General features: G+C 42.8%; 1 protein-coding gene across 1 annotated transcript in view; it reads right to left on the reverse strand.

Annotated features, from left to right (window-relative positions):
- Positions 1 to 3,334: 3,334 nt before the first annotated feature.
- Positions 3,335 to 18,804, reverse strand: part of ccbe1 (collagen and calcium binding EGF domains 1) — a 113,388-nt gene continuing 97,918 nt past the window's right edge. Inside the window, exons 8-11 of the mRNA XM_055864430.1 lie at positions 15,935 to 16,074; positions 11,666 to 11,701; positions 8,241 to 8,276; positions 3,335 to 4,887 (exon numbers count right to left, since the gene is read on the reverse strand). Of these exons, the coding sequence (XP_055720405.1) occupies positions 4,468 to 4,887; positions 8,241 to 8,276; positions 11,666 to 11,701; positions 15,935 to 16,074 (632 nt within the window). The 3' untranslated portion in view covers positions 3,335 to 4,467. The remainder of the gene's footprint in view (positions 4,888 to 8,240; positions 8,277 to 11,665; positions 11,702 to 15,934; positions 16,075 to 18,804) is intronic.

Genomic DNA, 18,804 nt, shown 5'->3' on the forward strand with positions numbered 1-18,804 from the left:
CCTCCTAGTAAACCTCTGTTCTATCCTCCTAGTAAACCTCTTGTTCTATCCTCCTAGTAAACCTGTTCTATCCTCCTAGTAAACCTCTTGTTCTATCCTCCTAGTAAACCTCTGTTATATCCTCCTAGTAAACCTGTTCTATCCTCCTAGTAAACCTCTGTTCTATCCTCCTAGTAAATCTCTGTTCTATTCTCCTAGTAAACCTCTGTTCTATCCTCCTAGTAAACCTCTGTTCTATCCTCCTTGTAAACCTCTTGTTCTATCCTCCTAGTAAACCTCTGTTCTATCCTCCTAGTAAACCTCTGTTCTATCCTCCTAGTAAACCTCTGTTCTATCCTCCTAGTAAACCTCTGTTCTATCCTCCTAGTAAACCTCTGTTCTATCCTCCTAGTAAACCTCTTGTTCTATCCTCCTAGTAAACCTCTGTTCTATCCTCCTAGTAAACCTCTTGTTCTGTCCTCCTAGTAAACCTCTTGTTCTATCTTCCTAGTAAACCTCTTGTTCTATCCTCCTAGTAAACCTCTGTTCTATCCTCCTAGTAAACCTCTGTTCTATCCTCCTAGTAAACCTCTGTTCTATCCTCCTAGTAAACCTCTTGTTCTATCCTCCTAGTAAACCTCTTGTTCTATCCTCCTAGTAAACCTCTGTTCTATCCTCCTAGTAAACCTCTTCTATCCTCCTAGTAAACCTCTGTTCTATCCTCCTAGTAAACCTGTTCTATCCTGCTAGTAAACCTCTGTTCTATCCTCCTAGTAAACCTCTTGTTCTATCGTCTTAGTAAACCTCTGTTCTATCCTCCTAGTAAACCTCTTGTTCTATTCTCCTAGTAAACCTCTGTTCTATCCTCCTAGTAAACCTCTGTTCTATCCTCCTAGTAAACCTCTTGTTCTATCCTCCTAGTAAACCTCTTGTTCTATCCTCCTAGTAAACCTCTGTTCTATCCTCCTAGTAAACCTGTTCTATCCTCCTAGTAAACTTCTGTTCTATCCTCCTAGTAAACCTCTGTTCTATCCACCTAGTAAACCTCTGTTCTATCCTCCTAGTAAACCTCTGTTCTATCCTCCTAGTAAACCTCTCTTCTATCCTCCTAGTAAACCTCTTGTTCTATCCTCCTAGTAAACCTCTGTTCTTGCCTCCTAGTAAACCTCTTGTTCTATCCTCCTAGTAAACCTCTGTTCTATCCTCCTAGTAAACGTCTGTTCTATCCTCCTAGTAAACCTATTCTATCCTCCTAGTAAACCTCTGTTCTATCCTCCTAGTAAATCTCTGTTCTATCCTCCTAGTAAACCTCTGTTCTATCCTCCTAGTAAACCTCTGTTCTATCCTCCTTGTAAACCTCTTGTTCTATCCTCCTAGTAAACCTCTGTTCTATCCTCCTAGTAAACCTCTGTTCTATCCTCCTAGTAAACCTCTGTTCTATCCTCCTAGTAAACCTCTGTTCTATCCTCCTAGTAAACCTCTGTTCTATCCTCCTAGTAAACCTCTGTTCTGTCCTCCTAGTAAACCTCTGTTCTATCCTCCTAGTAAACCTCTGTTCTATCCTCCTAGTAAACCTCTGTTCTATCCTCCTAGTAAACCTCTTGTTCTATCCTCCTAGTAAACCTCTGTTCTATCCTCTTAGTAAACCTCTTGTTCTATCCTCCTAGTAAACCTCTGTTCTATCCTCCTAGTAAACCTGTTCTATCCTCCTAGTAAACCTCTGTTCTATCCTCCTAGTAAACCTCTGTTCTATCCTCCTAGTAAACCTCTGTTCTATCCTCCTAGTAAACCTCTGTTCTATCCTCCTAGTAAACCTCTGTTCTATCCTCCTAGTAAACCTCTGTTCTATCCTCCTAGTAAACCTCTGTTCTATCCTCCTAGTAAACCTGTTCTATCCTCCTAGTAAACTTGTTCTATCCTCCTAGTAAACCTCTGTTCTATCCTCCTAGTAAACCTGTTCTATCCTCCTAGTAAACTTGTTCTATCCTCCTAGTAAACCTCTGTTCTATCCTCCTAGTAAACCTCTGTTCTATCCTCCTAGTAAACCTCTTGTTCTATCCTCCTAGTAAACCTCTGTTCTATCCTCCTAGTAAACCTGTTCTATCCTCCTAGTAAACCTCTTGTTCTGTCCTCCTAGTAAACCTCTGTTCTATCCTCCTAGTAAACCTCTGTTCTATCCTCCTAGTAAACCTCTGTTCTATCCTCCTAGTAAACCTCTTGTTCTATCCTCCTAGTAAACCTCTGTTCTATCCTCCTAGTAAACCTGTTCTATCCTCCTAGTAAACCTCTTGTTCTGTCCTCCTAGTAAACCTCTGTTCTATCCTCCTAGTAAACCTCTTGTTCTATCCTCCTAGTAAACCTCTTGTTCTATCCTCCTAGTAAACCTCTTGTTCTATCCTCCTAGTAAACCTCTGTTCTATCCTCCTAGTAAACCTCTTGTTCTATCCTCCTAGTAAACCTGTTCTATCCTCCTAGTAAACCTCTTGTTCTATCCTCCTAGTAAACCTCTTGTTCTATCCTCCTAGTAAACCTCTTGTTCTATCCTCCTAGTAAACCTGTTCTATCCTCCTAGTAAACCTCTGTTCTATCCTCCTAGTAAACCTCTTGTTCTGTCCTCCTAGTAAACCTCTGTTCTATCCTCCTAGTAAACCTCTTGTTCTATCCTCCTAGTAAACCTCTTGTTCTATCCTCCTAGTAAATCTCTTGTTCTATCCTCCTAGTAAACCTCTTGTTCTATCCTCCTAGTAAACCTCTTGTTCTATCCTCCTAGTAAACCTCTGTTCTATCCTCCTAGTAAACCTCTTGTTCTATCCTCCTAGTAAACCTGTTCTATCCTCCTAGTAAACCTCTTGTTCTATCCTCCTAGTAAACCTCTTGTTCTGTCCTCCTAGTAAACCTCTGTTCTATCCTCCTAGTAAACCTCTTGTTCTATCCTCCTAGTAAACCTCTTGTTCTATCCTCCTAGTAAATCTCTTGTTCTATCCTCCTAGTAAACCTCTTGTTCTGTCCTCCTAGTAAACCTCTTGTTCTGTCCTCCTAGTAAACCTCTGTTCTGTCTACCTCCAGAAGAGAGAGGGAGAGAGAGACGAGGAAGAGTGGAGCAGGGATTCGAAGGTTATCTTCATCACACCCCATCTCTGCCCCCTCTCTCCCCATCCCCCCTTCCCCATTTCTCCGTCTCCCACCCCTCTCTCTCTTCCCCCTTTCTCCGTCCCCCCCCCTCTCTCTCTTCCCACTTTCTCCGTCTCTCCACCCTCTCGGTTTTTCTCTCTCCACCCTCGCTCTAGCTCAAGCCTAGCCAGTCTTATCTCTTACTGCTCCAGCATGACATAAGTAAAAACAGATGGAATACATGTTTCTGTTAGTACTGCATTTATTTTCCAGTTTCTTTACATGTCTGATTTATGTTTGAATTGTAAAATACCCACTTTTGACCACATAAGCCTAGACTTGGATCTGCTCAAATATAATATGGTGCCACTTAAAAACACTGGAATATTCCATTTCTTGAAAAGTTGCTCAATCTATCTCCAGTGGTACTCTCCATGACCTTTCTTCTTCTTTCTGTCAAGGACCATTCTCCTGGAGGCTCGGCAGCCATAGCAACCACTTGGCTTTGGAGGAGTGTTACACACTTACTTAGCAGCCATAGCAACCAGAAACAATCCTTGGCTAGTGTGGCTGAGGCAACGAACAAACAAAGCTGTGGTGATTAGGAGCAAAGAAATTGAGTTACATATTCTATCTAGGATTTAGGGGTAGGGCGAATTGGACTCTGAATTGGACTATTCTCATGTGTGCATGAGTCTATAACAGGGTGGAAACCACATTTAAGCAAGAAAGTTAACATTTGTGTCACGTTCCTGACCTGTTTTCCTTTGTTATGTATTTGTTTTAGTTGGTCAGGGCGTGAGTTGGGTGGGTTAGTCTAGGTGTTCTATTTCTATGTGGGGTTTTGTGTTCGGCCTGGTATGATTCTCAATTAGAGACAGGTGTGTATCGTTTGTCTCTGATTGAGAGTCATACAAAGGCAGCCAGGGTTTCACTGGTGTTTTGTGGGTGTTTGTTTCCTGTCTCTGTGTTTGTTCTGCACCAGATAGGACTGTCTCGGTTTTCACGGTTTGTTATTTTGTTTGTTGTTTGTAGTGTTCAATTGTTGTTATATTAAACATGTTTAACACTAGCCGCGCTGCACTTTGGTCCTCTCCTTCACCCCTGGAAGAAAGCCTTTACAATTTGAGACATTAACATTTAAATAAAATGTATCAGGAGTGAAATGCTGTTGAGCTAAGAAGACATTCAAGTCCATAACTGTAATACCATTTTTTTAAACTAAAATATACATTTACAATCCTATTTATAATATAAAAATAGAGATTTTATGAAAAAAAAAACAAATACATTCTGACTTGAGTGACTTTAAGCAGTTCAATAAAAAATACTTTGATATTAATATTTACAAAGAAATACTGAAAATCTGCCTCAAATTCAAAACGTCCAATCCAAGTCTGAGTCTGTTGTTGAGGCTCGCATGGGTTTCCTCTTCCTCTTCCTGTTCCTGTCCTCTTCCTTCCTGCGTGGTTTGTAGTCTTCTCCAGAGTTGCCCTTGGCAACATTTCGTGTTTTGTAATCCTTTGGTTTGTCTTCTCCAGAGCCAATGTCCACCAGGATATCTTGGTTCTCCCTCCAGCTGTCAGGCGATTGGTTGTCCCTCCAGCTCTCTGGGCCAACCATGTGGACCTCCCTCCCAGGCGACTGGTTGTCCCTCCATGTATCTGGGACCCCCACAGGGAACTCCTCTCCAGGAGAATGCATGAGTCTGCCGAACACCTTGCTCTGTAGCTCAACGATATCGTTACGGATGTCAGCCATCAACAGCAGCAGGAAGTCAAAGGATCCGGGAGGGCCCTAGGTTAAGAAATCAAAAGAGGAGGTCAATAACATACCACTGTCATTCACAGTCGTGGTCAATTCCATTTCAGTTCAGTAAGTTCCCGGGAGCAAACTATGCATTCCAATTGCATTTGTCCATGTGGAATTTAAATGTCTGTTGACTTCCTGAATCGAATTGGAACTGCTGTTAGTGTGTTCTACAGGATCACACCTCATCTCAAAGGATTTTACTTATTTTTTTGTCAAGGGGGGGGGGCGGGGGGGTGGATGACTGTCATTAATCTGGTGCTTTGATTTCACTCTATGATGAGATGTTAAGAGACTGGGCGTTTGTTCCTTGACCTCTGAACCTTCTGGGTTCACCGTGGCAAAACTGTACCTCTCGCCAACCCTCCCTTCATCCCCTCCTCCCTACCTCCACCCCTCTATTCTCCCGCCATCACCTCCTCTCTCCATGATCTGACTTACAGATGTGTGTCTGGAATCCAGCATTCGAAATCCAAAAACATCCTGGAAAACTGAATGTGAAAGATGTGTAGGGATGGCCTCGACCCTCTCTCTTCTCGCTACCTCTCGGACATTACTGATGATATTTCAGAGGTGGTGCGTGTGGACTATGGATCTCAACACTGACAGAGAACAGCCTGGAGAGCTTTGGTCACGCAGCATGGAATCTGTAACATCACAACTCAGTTGGAGACTGAGTGTACAAAACATTAGGAACACCTCCCTAATATTAAGTTGCACCCACTTTTGCTCTCAAAACAGCCTCAATTTGTTCGGGGCATGGACTCTACATTCCACAGGGATGCTGGCACATGTTGACTCCAATGCTTCCCACACTTGTGTCAAGTTGGCTGGATGTCCTTTGGTTGGTGGACCATTCCTGATACACATAGGAAAGGGTTGAGCGTGAAACCCAGCAGCGTTGCAGTTCTTGACACACTCAAACCGGCACCTACTACCAGCATCTCAGAGTGCTATCAAACTTGTATGGCTCACTTAATAAGGATCGGACCCTTTTTAAAAAAAAATCTCCTAAAATGACATACCCAAATCTAACTGCCTTTAGCTCAGCACCTGAAGCAAGGATATGCATATTCTTGATACCATTTGAAATTAAACACTTTGAAGTTTGTGGAAATGTGAAATTAATGTTGGAGAATAACACATTAGATCTGGCAAAGGATAATACAAAGAAAGAAACATGCATATTATTATTAATGTTTTGTACCATCATCTTTGAAATGCAAGAGAAAGGCCATATTGTATTATTCCAGCCCAGGCAAAATGTAGATTTTGGCCACTAGATGGCAGGAGTGTGTGTGCAAAGTTTTAGACTGATCCATCGGACCATTGCATATCTGTTCAAAATGTTATATCAAGACTGCCCAAATGTGCCTAATTGGTTTATTGATACATTTTCAAGTTCATAATTGTGCACTCTCCACAAACAATAGCATAGTAGTATTTCATTATAATAGCTACTGTAAATTGGACAGTGCAGTTAGATTAACAAGAATTTAAGTTTTCTACCAATATCAGATATGTCTATGTCCTGGGATTTGTTTTTGTTACTTACAACCTCATGCCAATCACATTAGCATACGTTAGCTCAACCGTCCCGCGGGGGGACACACCGATCCCGTAGGAGGTTAGTTTACGTCAGCATCTTGGAGTGCTATCAAAGTTATATGGCTCACTTAAAGTTTATGTACAAAATCTGAAGAAAATATGCACATCCAGGTGCTTTCCACAGGTGCTGGAGTTGTAGGAAAACTCCTGGAAAACAGAAAGGAAACCGCAGCACACTGCTGCTCCCAGGTGATATTTATTTACAACGTTTCCACCCTTAGGTCTTCATCGGGCATCCATATCCCAAGTGGGGGTGAAAGGTCAGATAAATAGGGGCAGTACTCAGTGACATCACTTCCTGAAACAGGAGGTAAAAAAATGTATAACATAGTTTCCCAATATTAACATTCAATGTATCAAAATATATGATCATACACAGAGAATGTGATCAATATTTATAGTAATATACATACAATATTCAATTCTTTGAGCACCACAGCAATATACGGACAGGAGAGAGAAATCTGGTTGCTGCTCATTACAAGCTGGACATCATATTAGTTCTCTGAGATACATTGGAATAGAAATGGTCAAGATGTCCTGCAAGGGAGGAGACATCGAGGAAACTTCTTCTAAGGGAATCTTTCTGGATCCACAGGCTCAACACACTGTCTCCTCTTGGCCTTAACGAGAAGTTTGACTTGAAACCGTTTTTATAGTTTCAATAAATCTAAATTCTGCTTAAAAAAAATCCTAATTGAATATTGTTTGTATATTACTATAAATATTGATCACATTCTCTGTGTATGATCATATATTTTGATACATTGAATGTTAATATTGGGAAACTATGTTATACATTTTTTACCTCCTGTTTCAGGAAGTGATGTCACTGAGTACTGCCCCTATTTATCTGACCTTTCACCCCCACTTGGGATATGGATGCCTGATGAAGACCTAAGGGTGGAAACGTTGTAAATAAATATCACCTGGGAGCAGGAGCAGCAGTGTGCGGCAGTTTCCTTTCTGTTATTCACTTAAAAGTTTACCTCAGCATCTCGGAGTGCTATCAAACTTGTGTGGCTCGATCGGGCTTCGACCCCTGGTATCATGTAAAACGCACATAAGATGGGGAAAATGTGTAGAATTGCAGGAGCTTTAAAATGGCTAAACGTTATCTCCGCCAACAAGCGGGGTGTGAACAGTTTGGGGTTGCATGGGTTGCTAGGTGGGGGATTGTTACATCACCGATAAATGCCAATATCCATCCGGACATTTGCCACCTGGAAAATTTGTGTGACCAGTCCGTCTCATATAGTACTTGAGTACCTCTGTACACCATGCAGGGTGGTTGAAGGAAGACAGAGAGTGTGTGTGGGCATGTTTAACTATTCTTGTGGGGAACAGAAGTCTCCAAAAGAATAGTAAATAAACAAAAATTTGACTAACTGGGTACATTTTGTTGGTCCTCATGAGGTCAAATGCTATTTCACGGGGGTTTTAGGGTTAAGGTTAGAATTAGTGTTAGGGTTAGAATTAGTGTTAGGCGCTATGGTTATGTTTAGGGTTAGGGTTAAGGTTAGGTTTTTGGGTTAAGGTTAGGGTAAGTGTACGGGTTAGGGAAAATAGGATTTTGGATGAGACTGAATGAATTGTGTGTCCCAACAAAATTAGCTGTACAAGACTGTGTGTGTGTGTGTGTCATGGTGCATAACAGTATATCACTGACTGGTATAGTGTAAGGTAGTTGAATGAAGACAGAAGAGTGGCATCAAAACAGAGGCTTCACTTACTGGAGGTCCAGAAGGTCCAGGAGCCCCCGTCTCCCCCTAGAGAAACAAAACCAATATTGTGTTAAGATGAGTTACAGCTACAGAGCAATAAGGCAGGAGAAGACAACATTGACTGTCTTCTCCGTATATTGTCATTACCACACGGGAGATGAAAGTTCATTTTGAGTGAAGTTCAAAAACCTTGTTAATTCAGATGTTTACCTTATTGTTGGTAAATTAGAGCAAAGAAACAGATTAATATTTCAGTCTATGTATTTCAGTCTATGTATTAATATTGTAGCAGTATTGTACCATTGTAATAACCTGGGCAAGACATACTGAACAAAAAATATAAACACAACATGCAACAATTCCATAGATTTTACTGAGTTACAGTTCATTTGAGGAAATCAGTCAATCGAAATAAATAAATTAGTTCCTAATCTATGGATTTCACATGACTGGGAATACAGATATGCACATGTTGGTAAAAAAAAAAGAAGGGCATCAGGATCTCGTCACGGTAGTTTTGTGCATTCAAATTGCCATTGATAAAAATGCAACTGTGTCCGTAGCTTTTGTCTGCCCATACCATAACCCCACCGCCACCATGGGGCACCCTGTTCACAACGTTGACATCAGCAAATAGATCACCCACAAGACGCAATACACGTGGTCTGCGGTTGTGAGGCCGGTTAAACGTACTGCCAAATTGCCTAAAACAACGTTGGAGGCGGCTTATGGTAGAGAAATGAACATTACGTTCTCTGGCAACAGCTCTGGTGGACATTCCTGCAGTCAGTATGCCAATTGCATGCTCCCTCAACTTGAGACATCTGTGGCATTGTGTTGTGTGACAAAACTGCACATTTTAGAGTGGCCTTTTATTGCCCCCAGCACAAGGTGCACCTGTGTAATAATCATGTTATTTAGTCAACTTCCTGATAAGCCACACCTGTCAGGTGGATGGATTATCTTGGCAAAGGAGAAATTCTCACTAACAGGGACGCAAACAAATTTGTGCACAAAATTTGAGAGAAATATGTTTTCTTGTGCGTATGAAAAATTTCGGGGATCTTTTATTTCATCTCATGAAACACGGGACCAACACTTTACATGTTGCGTTCATATTTTTTGTTCAGTGTAGCTTTTCAGACCATTTAAGTCCATAAGCCTAAACTGTCAATGGTTGTGTAAACATCGTTTGCAAAAAACTCGTGAAAAATATCCTCTTAACTTTTAAATCACAACCGTTGTGTCAAATGCATTGTACATCAACGTGCAACCTGAGTGGGTACGGGCCTAATAATGTAGCATTAGTGTAAGTATAGCATATTAATAACTTGGGCAGTATAGACACAGCTATCCAGCCCATTAAAGCCATGTGATAGAGGAGGATGGGCATTGTGCTGTGTGGCCTGGATGGAGCCGATATGGACCTGACTACTGAGCTTATTAGCTGAACACGGGTCAGACGGGGGCTGTGTAAATGTTGCACCAGATGTTTTAGATTCGGGAGCCTGATAAGCAGAACGTTGAAATCTTCCATACATCAACGGATACCCAAGTCATGGTGGATCATAAAAAGGTACTGTGTAAAAGTTAGAGCAATGTAAGCCGTTCCATAAGTTGCCCGTAATCTAACCAAACACCTAATGCAGAATCGTAAGGTACTGGTTGAAATGTAGAACAACGTATCAGTAAACGGTTCCATACGCTATCCATATCTCTAATCTAACCAATCAGTAAGCTGTTCCATACGCTATCCATATCTCTAATCTAACCAATCAGTAAGCTGTTCCATTAGCTATCCATATCTCTAATCTAACCAATCAGTAAGCTGTTCCATACGCTTTCCATATCTCTAATCTAACCAATCAGTAAGCTGTTCCATTAGCTATCCATATCTGTAATCTAACCAATCAGTAAGCTGTTCCATTAGCTATCCATATCTGTAATCTAACCAATCAGTAAGCTGTTCCATTAGCTATCCATATCTCTAATCTAACCAATCAGTAAGCTGTTCCATTAGCTATCCATATCTGTAATCTAACCAATCAGTAAGCTGTTCCATTAGCTATCCATATCTGTAATCTAACCAATCACCTACCCAATATCAGTAAGGTGTTCCATTAGCTATCCATATCTCTAATCTAACCAATCACCTACCCAATATCAGTAAGCTGTTCCATACGCTATCCATATCTGTAATCTAACCAATCACCTACCCAATATCAGTAAGCTGTTCCATTAGCTATCCATATCTCTAATTTAACCAATCAGTAAGCTGTTCCATTAGCTATCCATATCTCTAATCTAACCAATCACCTACCCAATATCAGTAAGCTGTTCCATTAGCTATCCATATCTGTAATCTAACCAATCACCTACCCAATATCAGTAAGCTGTTCCATTAGCTATCCATATCTGTAATCTAACCAATCACCTACCCAATATCAGTCAGCCGGTCCATTAGCTATCCATATCTCTAATCTAACCAATCACCTACCCAATATCAGTCAGCCGGTCCATTAGCTATCCATATCTCTAATCTAACCAATCACCTACCCAATATCAGTAAGCTGTTCCATTAGCTATCCATATCTGTAATCTAACCAATCACCTACCCAATATCAGTCAGCCGGTCCATTAGCTATCCATATCTCTAATCTAACCAATCACCTACCCAATATCAGTCAGCCGGTCCATTAGCTATCCATTCTCTCCTCTAACCAAACACCCAATATCGGAGACATATCTACAAAATACTCCTCAGTACGTTTTTAGTGCACTAATTTACCCAAGTATTATATAAAATATTAGTATTTTGTACCTTATTACAGCCGCATTGCATGGTGGCTAATGCTTTCTAATTAAACGTTATTGTAAAATGTATATGTGTCATGTCACCTTTAGACCAGGTGAGGGCATTATCAGGTGGAAGAGTTGACAAAACACAGCTGAAGGAAAGAGATAAAAGCTGCTTCGATGCAGGAATGCACTGGGAATTAAATTCCCAAAATAGCCTCTGTTAGAGACTTTGTCGAAGTCCATAGTAGTCATAGATATGATGTTAAACATAATCTTCCAACATTTTTTAAATATTTACATTCCATACAACAACAAAAAAAAACTGTCTGCGGCAAAAACGAGACATCGGCCAGATCCAGATGAAAAACAGTCAAGACTAGCCTGATTCCAGATCTGTTTGGCTTGACAAGGATTTAACCATAGGAGTTAATTGACGAGACAGCACAAACTGATCTGGGACCAGGCTAGAAGAGAGCTAGAGATTAGGGAGGATGCTCTAAGGTTGTGTTCCAAATGGTACCGATTCCATATGTAGTGCACTCCTTTTAACCCGAGTCCTATGGGTCCCTAGTCAAAGTAGTGGACTAGATAGGGAATTGGATGCAGTTTGGGATGTAGCTCAAATCATGCTCTACCTTGATGCCATCTTTTCCTGGAGCCCCCACAGGACCCTGTATGAGACGAGAGAAGACATCACAGATCACATCATTTAACCATTCACTGTGTCCAGTCACATCTAGGGGCCAGCTACATTTCAATGACTTTAGCATTTAAGGGCAAAGAATCTCTGTATCTCCGCTCTATATACAGTCACCATCAAAGGGCACCGGGGACAGAGAGCTGGGACCTCCGTCACATTCAGATCCAGACCGATTCGTATTGTGCCACACTGAAATGTACACCACCCATCACACACACTCACTCTGTGCCCAAAACCCAGTTACGACCTGGGTTCAAATAGTACTCGAAATCATTTCAAATACTTTATCAGTGCTTGATTGTGCTTCACTGGCTTAAGGGACCAATAGAATAGCCCCAAAATCCCCCCCCCCCCAAATGGTCAAAGTCCTTATTTGAAAGATTTCTAAGAGTATCTGAACGCAGGTCTGATGAATACAGATCAGCATGAAAGGCTCAAGGAGCCACTGCAGAGCAATACAGAACACAGTAGAGTGTGATTCCATAGCATATAGAACATTTCTCTACAGTATAAACAGTGGCATAGTTCTCTGAGCTTAATGTCATGCGTCACTGAGGACCCTTGGTGTTGATACAGTAGGTTAGTGTTTCAACAATTCAGGTGACAAAATTGAGTTGTAATACTGAGACTTGCGTGACGGCGGGAACAAAAACGAGCCCAATGCGTTGTAATGTAAAGCATTGACATTTTACCCTGTTATTACTCACGAGTGGCACAGCGGTCCAAGGAACAGCATCTCAGTGCTAGAGGTGTCACTACAGATCCTGGTTCGATTCCAGGCTGTATCACAACCGGCCGTGATTGGCACAATTGGCCCAGCGTCGTCCGGGTTAGGGTTTGGCCGGGGTAGGCCGCCATTGTAAATAAGAATTTGTTTTTCAAGTGTGTGTCCGAAAATCATGTTTGACTCGTGAAAATGTCATGTGATATTTAGAGAAAGTTTTCACACGATTTGTTCACCTTTCTTTTAAGGGTGATGCTCAACAAGAATGAAATAAAGAATGGATCACCACACACTGATGGAAGCTCCCAGGAATATAGACAGAGACATTATACTACAGGACTACAGACAGTAGAGACATTATACTACAGGACTACAGACAGACAGACATTATACTACATGACTACAGACAGTAGAGACATTATACTACAGGACTACAGACAGAGACATTATACTACAGGACTACAGACAGACAGAGGCATTATACTACAGGACTACAGACAGACAGAGACATTATACTACAGGACTACAGACAGTAGAGACATTATACTACAGGACTACAGACAGATACATTATACTACAGGACTACTAGATTACGGAGACATCATTTATAGATCGGCAGGTAAGGGTGCTCTCAAACAACTAGATGCTCTTTACCATTCGGCCATCAGATTTGCCACCAATGCTCCTTATAGGACACATCACTGCACTCTATACTCGTCTGTAAACTGGTCATTTCTGTATACCCGTCGCAAAACGGTCCCTGGTTTGAATCCGGTCTGTATCACATCCAGCTGTGACTGGGAGTCCCATAGGGTGGTGCACAATTGGCCCAGCGTCGTCTGGGTTTGGCCGGGGTAGGCCGTCATTGTATAGAATAATTTGTTCTTAACTGACTTGCCTAGTTAAATAAAGGTAAACATTTTTTAAACAATGCTTATTTATAAAACCCTCTAAGGCCTCACTCCCCCCTATCTGAGATATCTACTGTAGCCCTCATCCTCCACATACAACACCCGTTCTACCAGTCACATTCTGTTAAAGGTCCTCAAAGCACACACACATCTCTGGGTCGCTTGTCTTTTCAGTTCGCTGCAGCTAGCGACTGGAACGAGCTGCAACAATCACTCAAACTGGACAGTTTCATCTCCATCTCTTCATTCAAAGACTCAATCATGGACACTCTTAATGACAGTTGTGGCTGCTTTATGTGATGTATTGTTGTCTCTACCTTCTCGCCTAGTATCAAAATTGGGCCCTTTTTCCACCACTGTAAGAATCTACAGAGTGAGAAAAAGTGCTGTGTGCAGTAATGATACCCCCGTATTTTGAAATGTACTGTAGATATACATTAGTAGTGGGCACAAATATCAATAACTCCATATGATTTTGATATCGATATGAGCAAGGCATAACGTGATATCAGTTTGATCTACCTTTTAACCTACACTGTTCTGTAAAACAGCATATGTGACTGTTCCTGCATGAACAAAACCCTCAGACATTCTCACAGTATCTCGACTTAACATAATTAACTGCCTGATGATGGGCCATGGCGGTGGTGAGGAAGGTTTTACGTGTCCTCAACCCATTGTGTTTTTTTGTTTATTTATATGCAACTTATTTTGTACATAATGTTTCTGTTACCGTCTCTTATGACCGAAAATATCTTCTAGACACCAGGACTGAGATTACTCACCACGGACTGGCAGAACCCGTTTTTTCCTTTCACGACTGACGAGCCTGACGCGAATGATATACTGCTTTCTTGGGAACAGGCCCAGATCCCCGCGATTTGTGTGAAGAGGAGGCAGAGAAAAAGGGGCCAAAGGGCGGCCTGCCTTCTGAGAATTCGTAGGCAACCGAATAAAGCCCCACTTCCCTCCATTCTGCTAGCAAACGTACGATCTTTGGAGAATAAAATCGACGAGCAACGCAGAAGATTAAACTACCAACGGGATATTAATATTAAAATCAATAAGCTAAGGACGCTGGGACTAAACACCTCCCTCTGCAACTGGATCCTGGACTTCCTGACGGGCCACCCCCAGGTGGTAAGGGTAGGTAACAACACATCCGCCACGCTGACCCTAAACACGGGGCCCCTCAGGGGTGCATGCTCAGTCCCCTCCTGTACTCCCTGTTCACTCATGACTGCACGGCCAGGCACGACTCCAACACCATCATTCAATTTTCCGATGACACAACAGTGGTAGGCCTGATCACCAACAACGACGAGACAGCCTATAGGGAGGAGGTCAGAGACCTGGCCGTGTGGTGCCAGGACAACAAACTCTCCCTCAACGTGATCAAGACAAAGGAGATGTTTGTGGACTCCAGGAAAAAGAGGACCGAGCACACCCCCATTCTCATCGACGGGGCTGCAGTGGAGCAGGTTGAGAGCTTCAAGTTCCTTGGTGTCCACATCAACAACAAACTAACATGGTCCAAGCACACCAAGACAGTCGTGATGAGGGCACGACAAAACCTATTCCCCCATTTGGCATGGGTCCTCAGATCCTCAAAAGGTTCTACAGCTGCACCATCAACAGCATCCTGACTGGTTGCATCACCGCCTGGTATGGCAACTGCTTGGCCACCGACTGCAAGGCACTACAGAGGGTAGTGCAAACGGCCTAGTACAAGCTTCCTACCATCCAGGACCTCTATACCAGGCAGTGTCAGAGGAAGACCCTAAACATTTTCAAAGACTCCAGCCACCATAGTCATAGACTGTTCTCTCTGCTACCGCACGGCAAGCCGTACCGGAGCACCAAGTCTAGGTACAAGAGGCTTCTACCCCCAAGCCATAACATCTAATCAAATGGCTACCCAGATTACTATTTGCATTGTCCCCCCCCAACGGACTTCCCCTATTAAACTGATGGGGTAGGTTCCCAGAATATTTGCACATGTCCCAATGGGCAATCAGCAAGAAGTTGTCTGGACTTCACAAAGCCGTGGAAGTCCAGACAGTTGCAATGTTCTTCCTTCAAACCGATATGGTATGGATGTCAGTTCAAACATGTTTAACTGATATGCACTACATAGGGGATAGGATGCCATTTGGGACACATCCATGGACAGACAGGCCTGTGAGTCGTGCCCTAGTTTCCTCTAGAGGGGCCATCCACAGCTGGGGAGGTCACAACACTGTGCGTGTGTCTGTCTGTCCGTCCTGGGAGAGGGAGCACAGTCAGCTGGTCAGAGTCATGACACGTGTCACAGCAGAGACGAGAGAGAGAGGGGGAGGAGTTGGACACGGGGGGAGGAGGGGGACACGGGATGAGGAGGAGGACATGGGGAGGGGAGGAGGGGGACATGGGGGGAGGAGGGGGACACAGGTGCAGGAGGAGGACACGGGGAGGGGAGGAGGGGGACACCATCTTCTAACACAGCAGAACAGACAGTGCTCTCTAGAAGGGATACAAGGCATACTAGTGGTATTGAAACAGATGGTGAGGTGGTGGTGCTGTTACTGACCATGGGCCCGCGTCGGCCCTGCGTCATGTAGGACAGGTCAGGCGAGGGCCCAATGGGGCCCATCAGTCCCCTGGGTCCAGGAGGGCCGGGGGGCCCCAACAGTCCTGTGTGGCCAGGGGGGCCCATTGGCCCTGGATCTCCTGAGATATAGAAACACACAGGTCTGGGATTAGTGGGAGAGGGCTGAAAAACAGAGACATTACACTACAAGACTACAGACAGAGCAGAGACATACTACAGGACTACAGACAGAGCAGAGCCATTCTATACTACAGACAGAGCAGAGCCATTCTATACTACAGATAGAGCAGAGCCATTCTATACTACAGACAGAGCAGAGCCATTCTATACTACAGATAGAGCAGAGCCATTCTATACTACAGACAGAGCAGAGCCATTCTATACTACAGATAGAGCAGAGCCATTCTATACTACAGACAGAGCAGAGCCATTCTATACTACAGACAGAGCAGAGCCATTCTATACAACAGACAGAGCAGAGCCATTCTATACTACAGGACTACAGACAGAGCAGAGCCATTCTATACTACAGGACTACAGACAGAGCAGAGCCATTCTATACTACAGGACTACAGACAGAGCAGAGCCATTCTATACTACAGACAGAGCAGAGCCATTCTATACTACAGACAGAGCAGAGCCATTCTATACTACAGGACTACAGACAGAGCAGAGCCATTCTATACTACAGACAGAGCAGAGCCATTCTATACTACAGACAGAGCAGAGCCATTCTATACTACAGACAGAGCAGAGCCATTCTATACTACAGACAGAGCAGAGCCATTCTATACTACAGACAGAGCAGAGACATTCTAAACTACAGACAGTAGAGACATTATACACTACAGGACTACAGACAGAGCAGAGACATTCTATACTACAGGACTACAGACAGAGCAGAGCCATTCTATACTACAGGACTACAGACAGTAGAGACATTATATACTACAGGACTACAGACAGTAGAGACATTATACTACAGGATTACAGACAGAGTAGAGACATTATACTACAGGACTACAGACAGTAGAGACATTATACTACAGGACTACAGACAGAGCAGAGCCATTATATACTACAGGACTACAGACAGAGCAGAGCCATTATAATACAGACAGAGCAGAGCCATTCTACTACAGGACTACAGACAGAGCAGAGCCATTCTATACTACATGACTACAGACAGAGCAGAGCCATTCTATACTACAGGACTACAGACAGAGCAGAGCCATTCTACTACAGGACTACAGACAGACAGAGACATTATACTACAGGACGATAGAGAGTAGAGGCATTATACTACAGGACTACAGACAGAGCAGAGCCATTATACTACAGGATTACAGACAGACAGAGACATTATACTACAGGACTACAGACAGACAGAGACATTATACTACATGACTATAGACAGTAGAGACATTACACTACAGGACTACAGACAGACAGAGACATTATACTACAGGACTACAGACAGACAGAGACATTATACTACATGACTATAGACAGTAGAGACATTACACTACACGACTACAGACAGAGCAGATACATCCTACTACAGGACTACAGACAGTAGAGACATTATACTACAGGACGATAGAGAGTAGAGGCATTATACTACAGGACTACAGACAGAGCAGAGCCAATATACTACAGGACTACAGACATTATGCACTACAGGACTACAGACAGAGCAGAGACATTATATACTACAGGACTACAGACAGAGCAGAGACATTATATACTACAGGACTACAGACAGAGCAGAGCCATTATAATACAGACAGAGCAGAGCCATTATATACTACAGGACTACAGACAGAGCAGAGCCATTATAATACAGGACTACAGACAGTAGAGACATTATATACTACAGGACTACAGACAGTAGAGACATTATATACTACAGGACTACAGACAGTAGAGACATTATATACTACAGGACTGCAGACAGAGCAGAGACATTATACTACAGACAGTAGAGACATTATATACTACAGGACTACAGGCAGAGCAGAGCCATTATACTACAGGACTACAGACAGTAGAGACATTATATACTACAGGACTACAGACAGTAGAGACATTATATACTACAGGACTACAGACAGAGCAGAGCCATTATACTACAGGACTACAGACAGTAGAGACATTATACTAAAGGACTAGAGACAGTAGAGCCATTATAATACAGACAGAGCAGAGCCATTATACTACAGGACTACAGACAGAGCAGAGCCATTATACTACAGGACTACAGACAGAGCAGAGACATTATATACTACAGGACTACAGACAGTAGAGACATTACATACTACAGGACTACAGACAGTCGAGACATTATACTACAGGACTACAGACAGTCGAGACATTATATACTACAGGACTACAGACAGAGCAGAGACATTATATACTACAGGACTACAGACAGTAGAGACATTATATACTACAGGACTACAGACAGTAGAGACATTATATACTACAGGACTACAGACAGTAGAGACATTATATACTACAGGACTACAGACAGAGCAGAGCCATTATACTGCAGGACTACAGACAGTCAGAGACATTATACTACAGGACTACAGACAGAGCAGAGACATTATATACTACAGGACTACAGACAGAGCAGAGCCATTATACTACAGGACTACAGACAGAGCAGAGCCATTATACTACAGGACTACAGACAGAGCAGAGCCATTATACTACAGGACCACATACAGAGCAGAGCCATTCTACTACAGGACTACAGACAGAGCAGAGCCATTATACTACAGGACTACAGACAGAGCAGAGCCATTATACTACAGGACCACAGACAGAGCAGAGCCATTATACTA

The sequence above is a fragment of the Salvelinus fontinalis genome, chromosome 2 (genome assembly GCF_029448725.1).
Source record: "Salvelinus fontinalis isolate EN_2023a chromosome 2, ASM2944872v1, whole genome shotgun sequence".
In the NCBI taxonomy this organism is placed as follows: Eukaryota; Metazoa; Chordata; class Actinopteri; order Salmoniformes; family Salmonidae; genus Salvelinus; species Salvelinus fontinalis.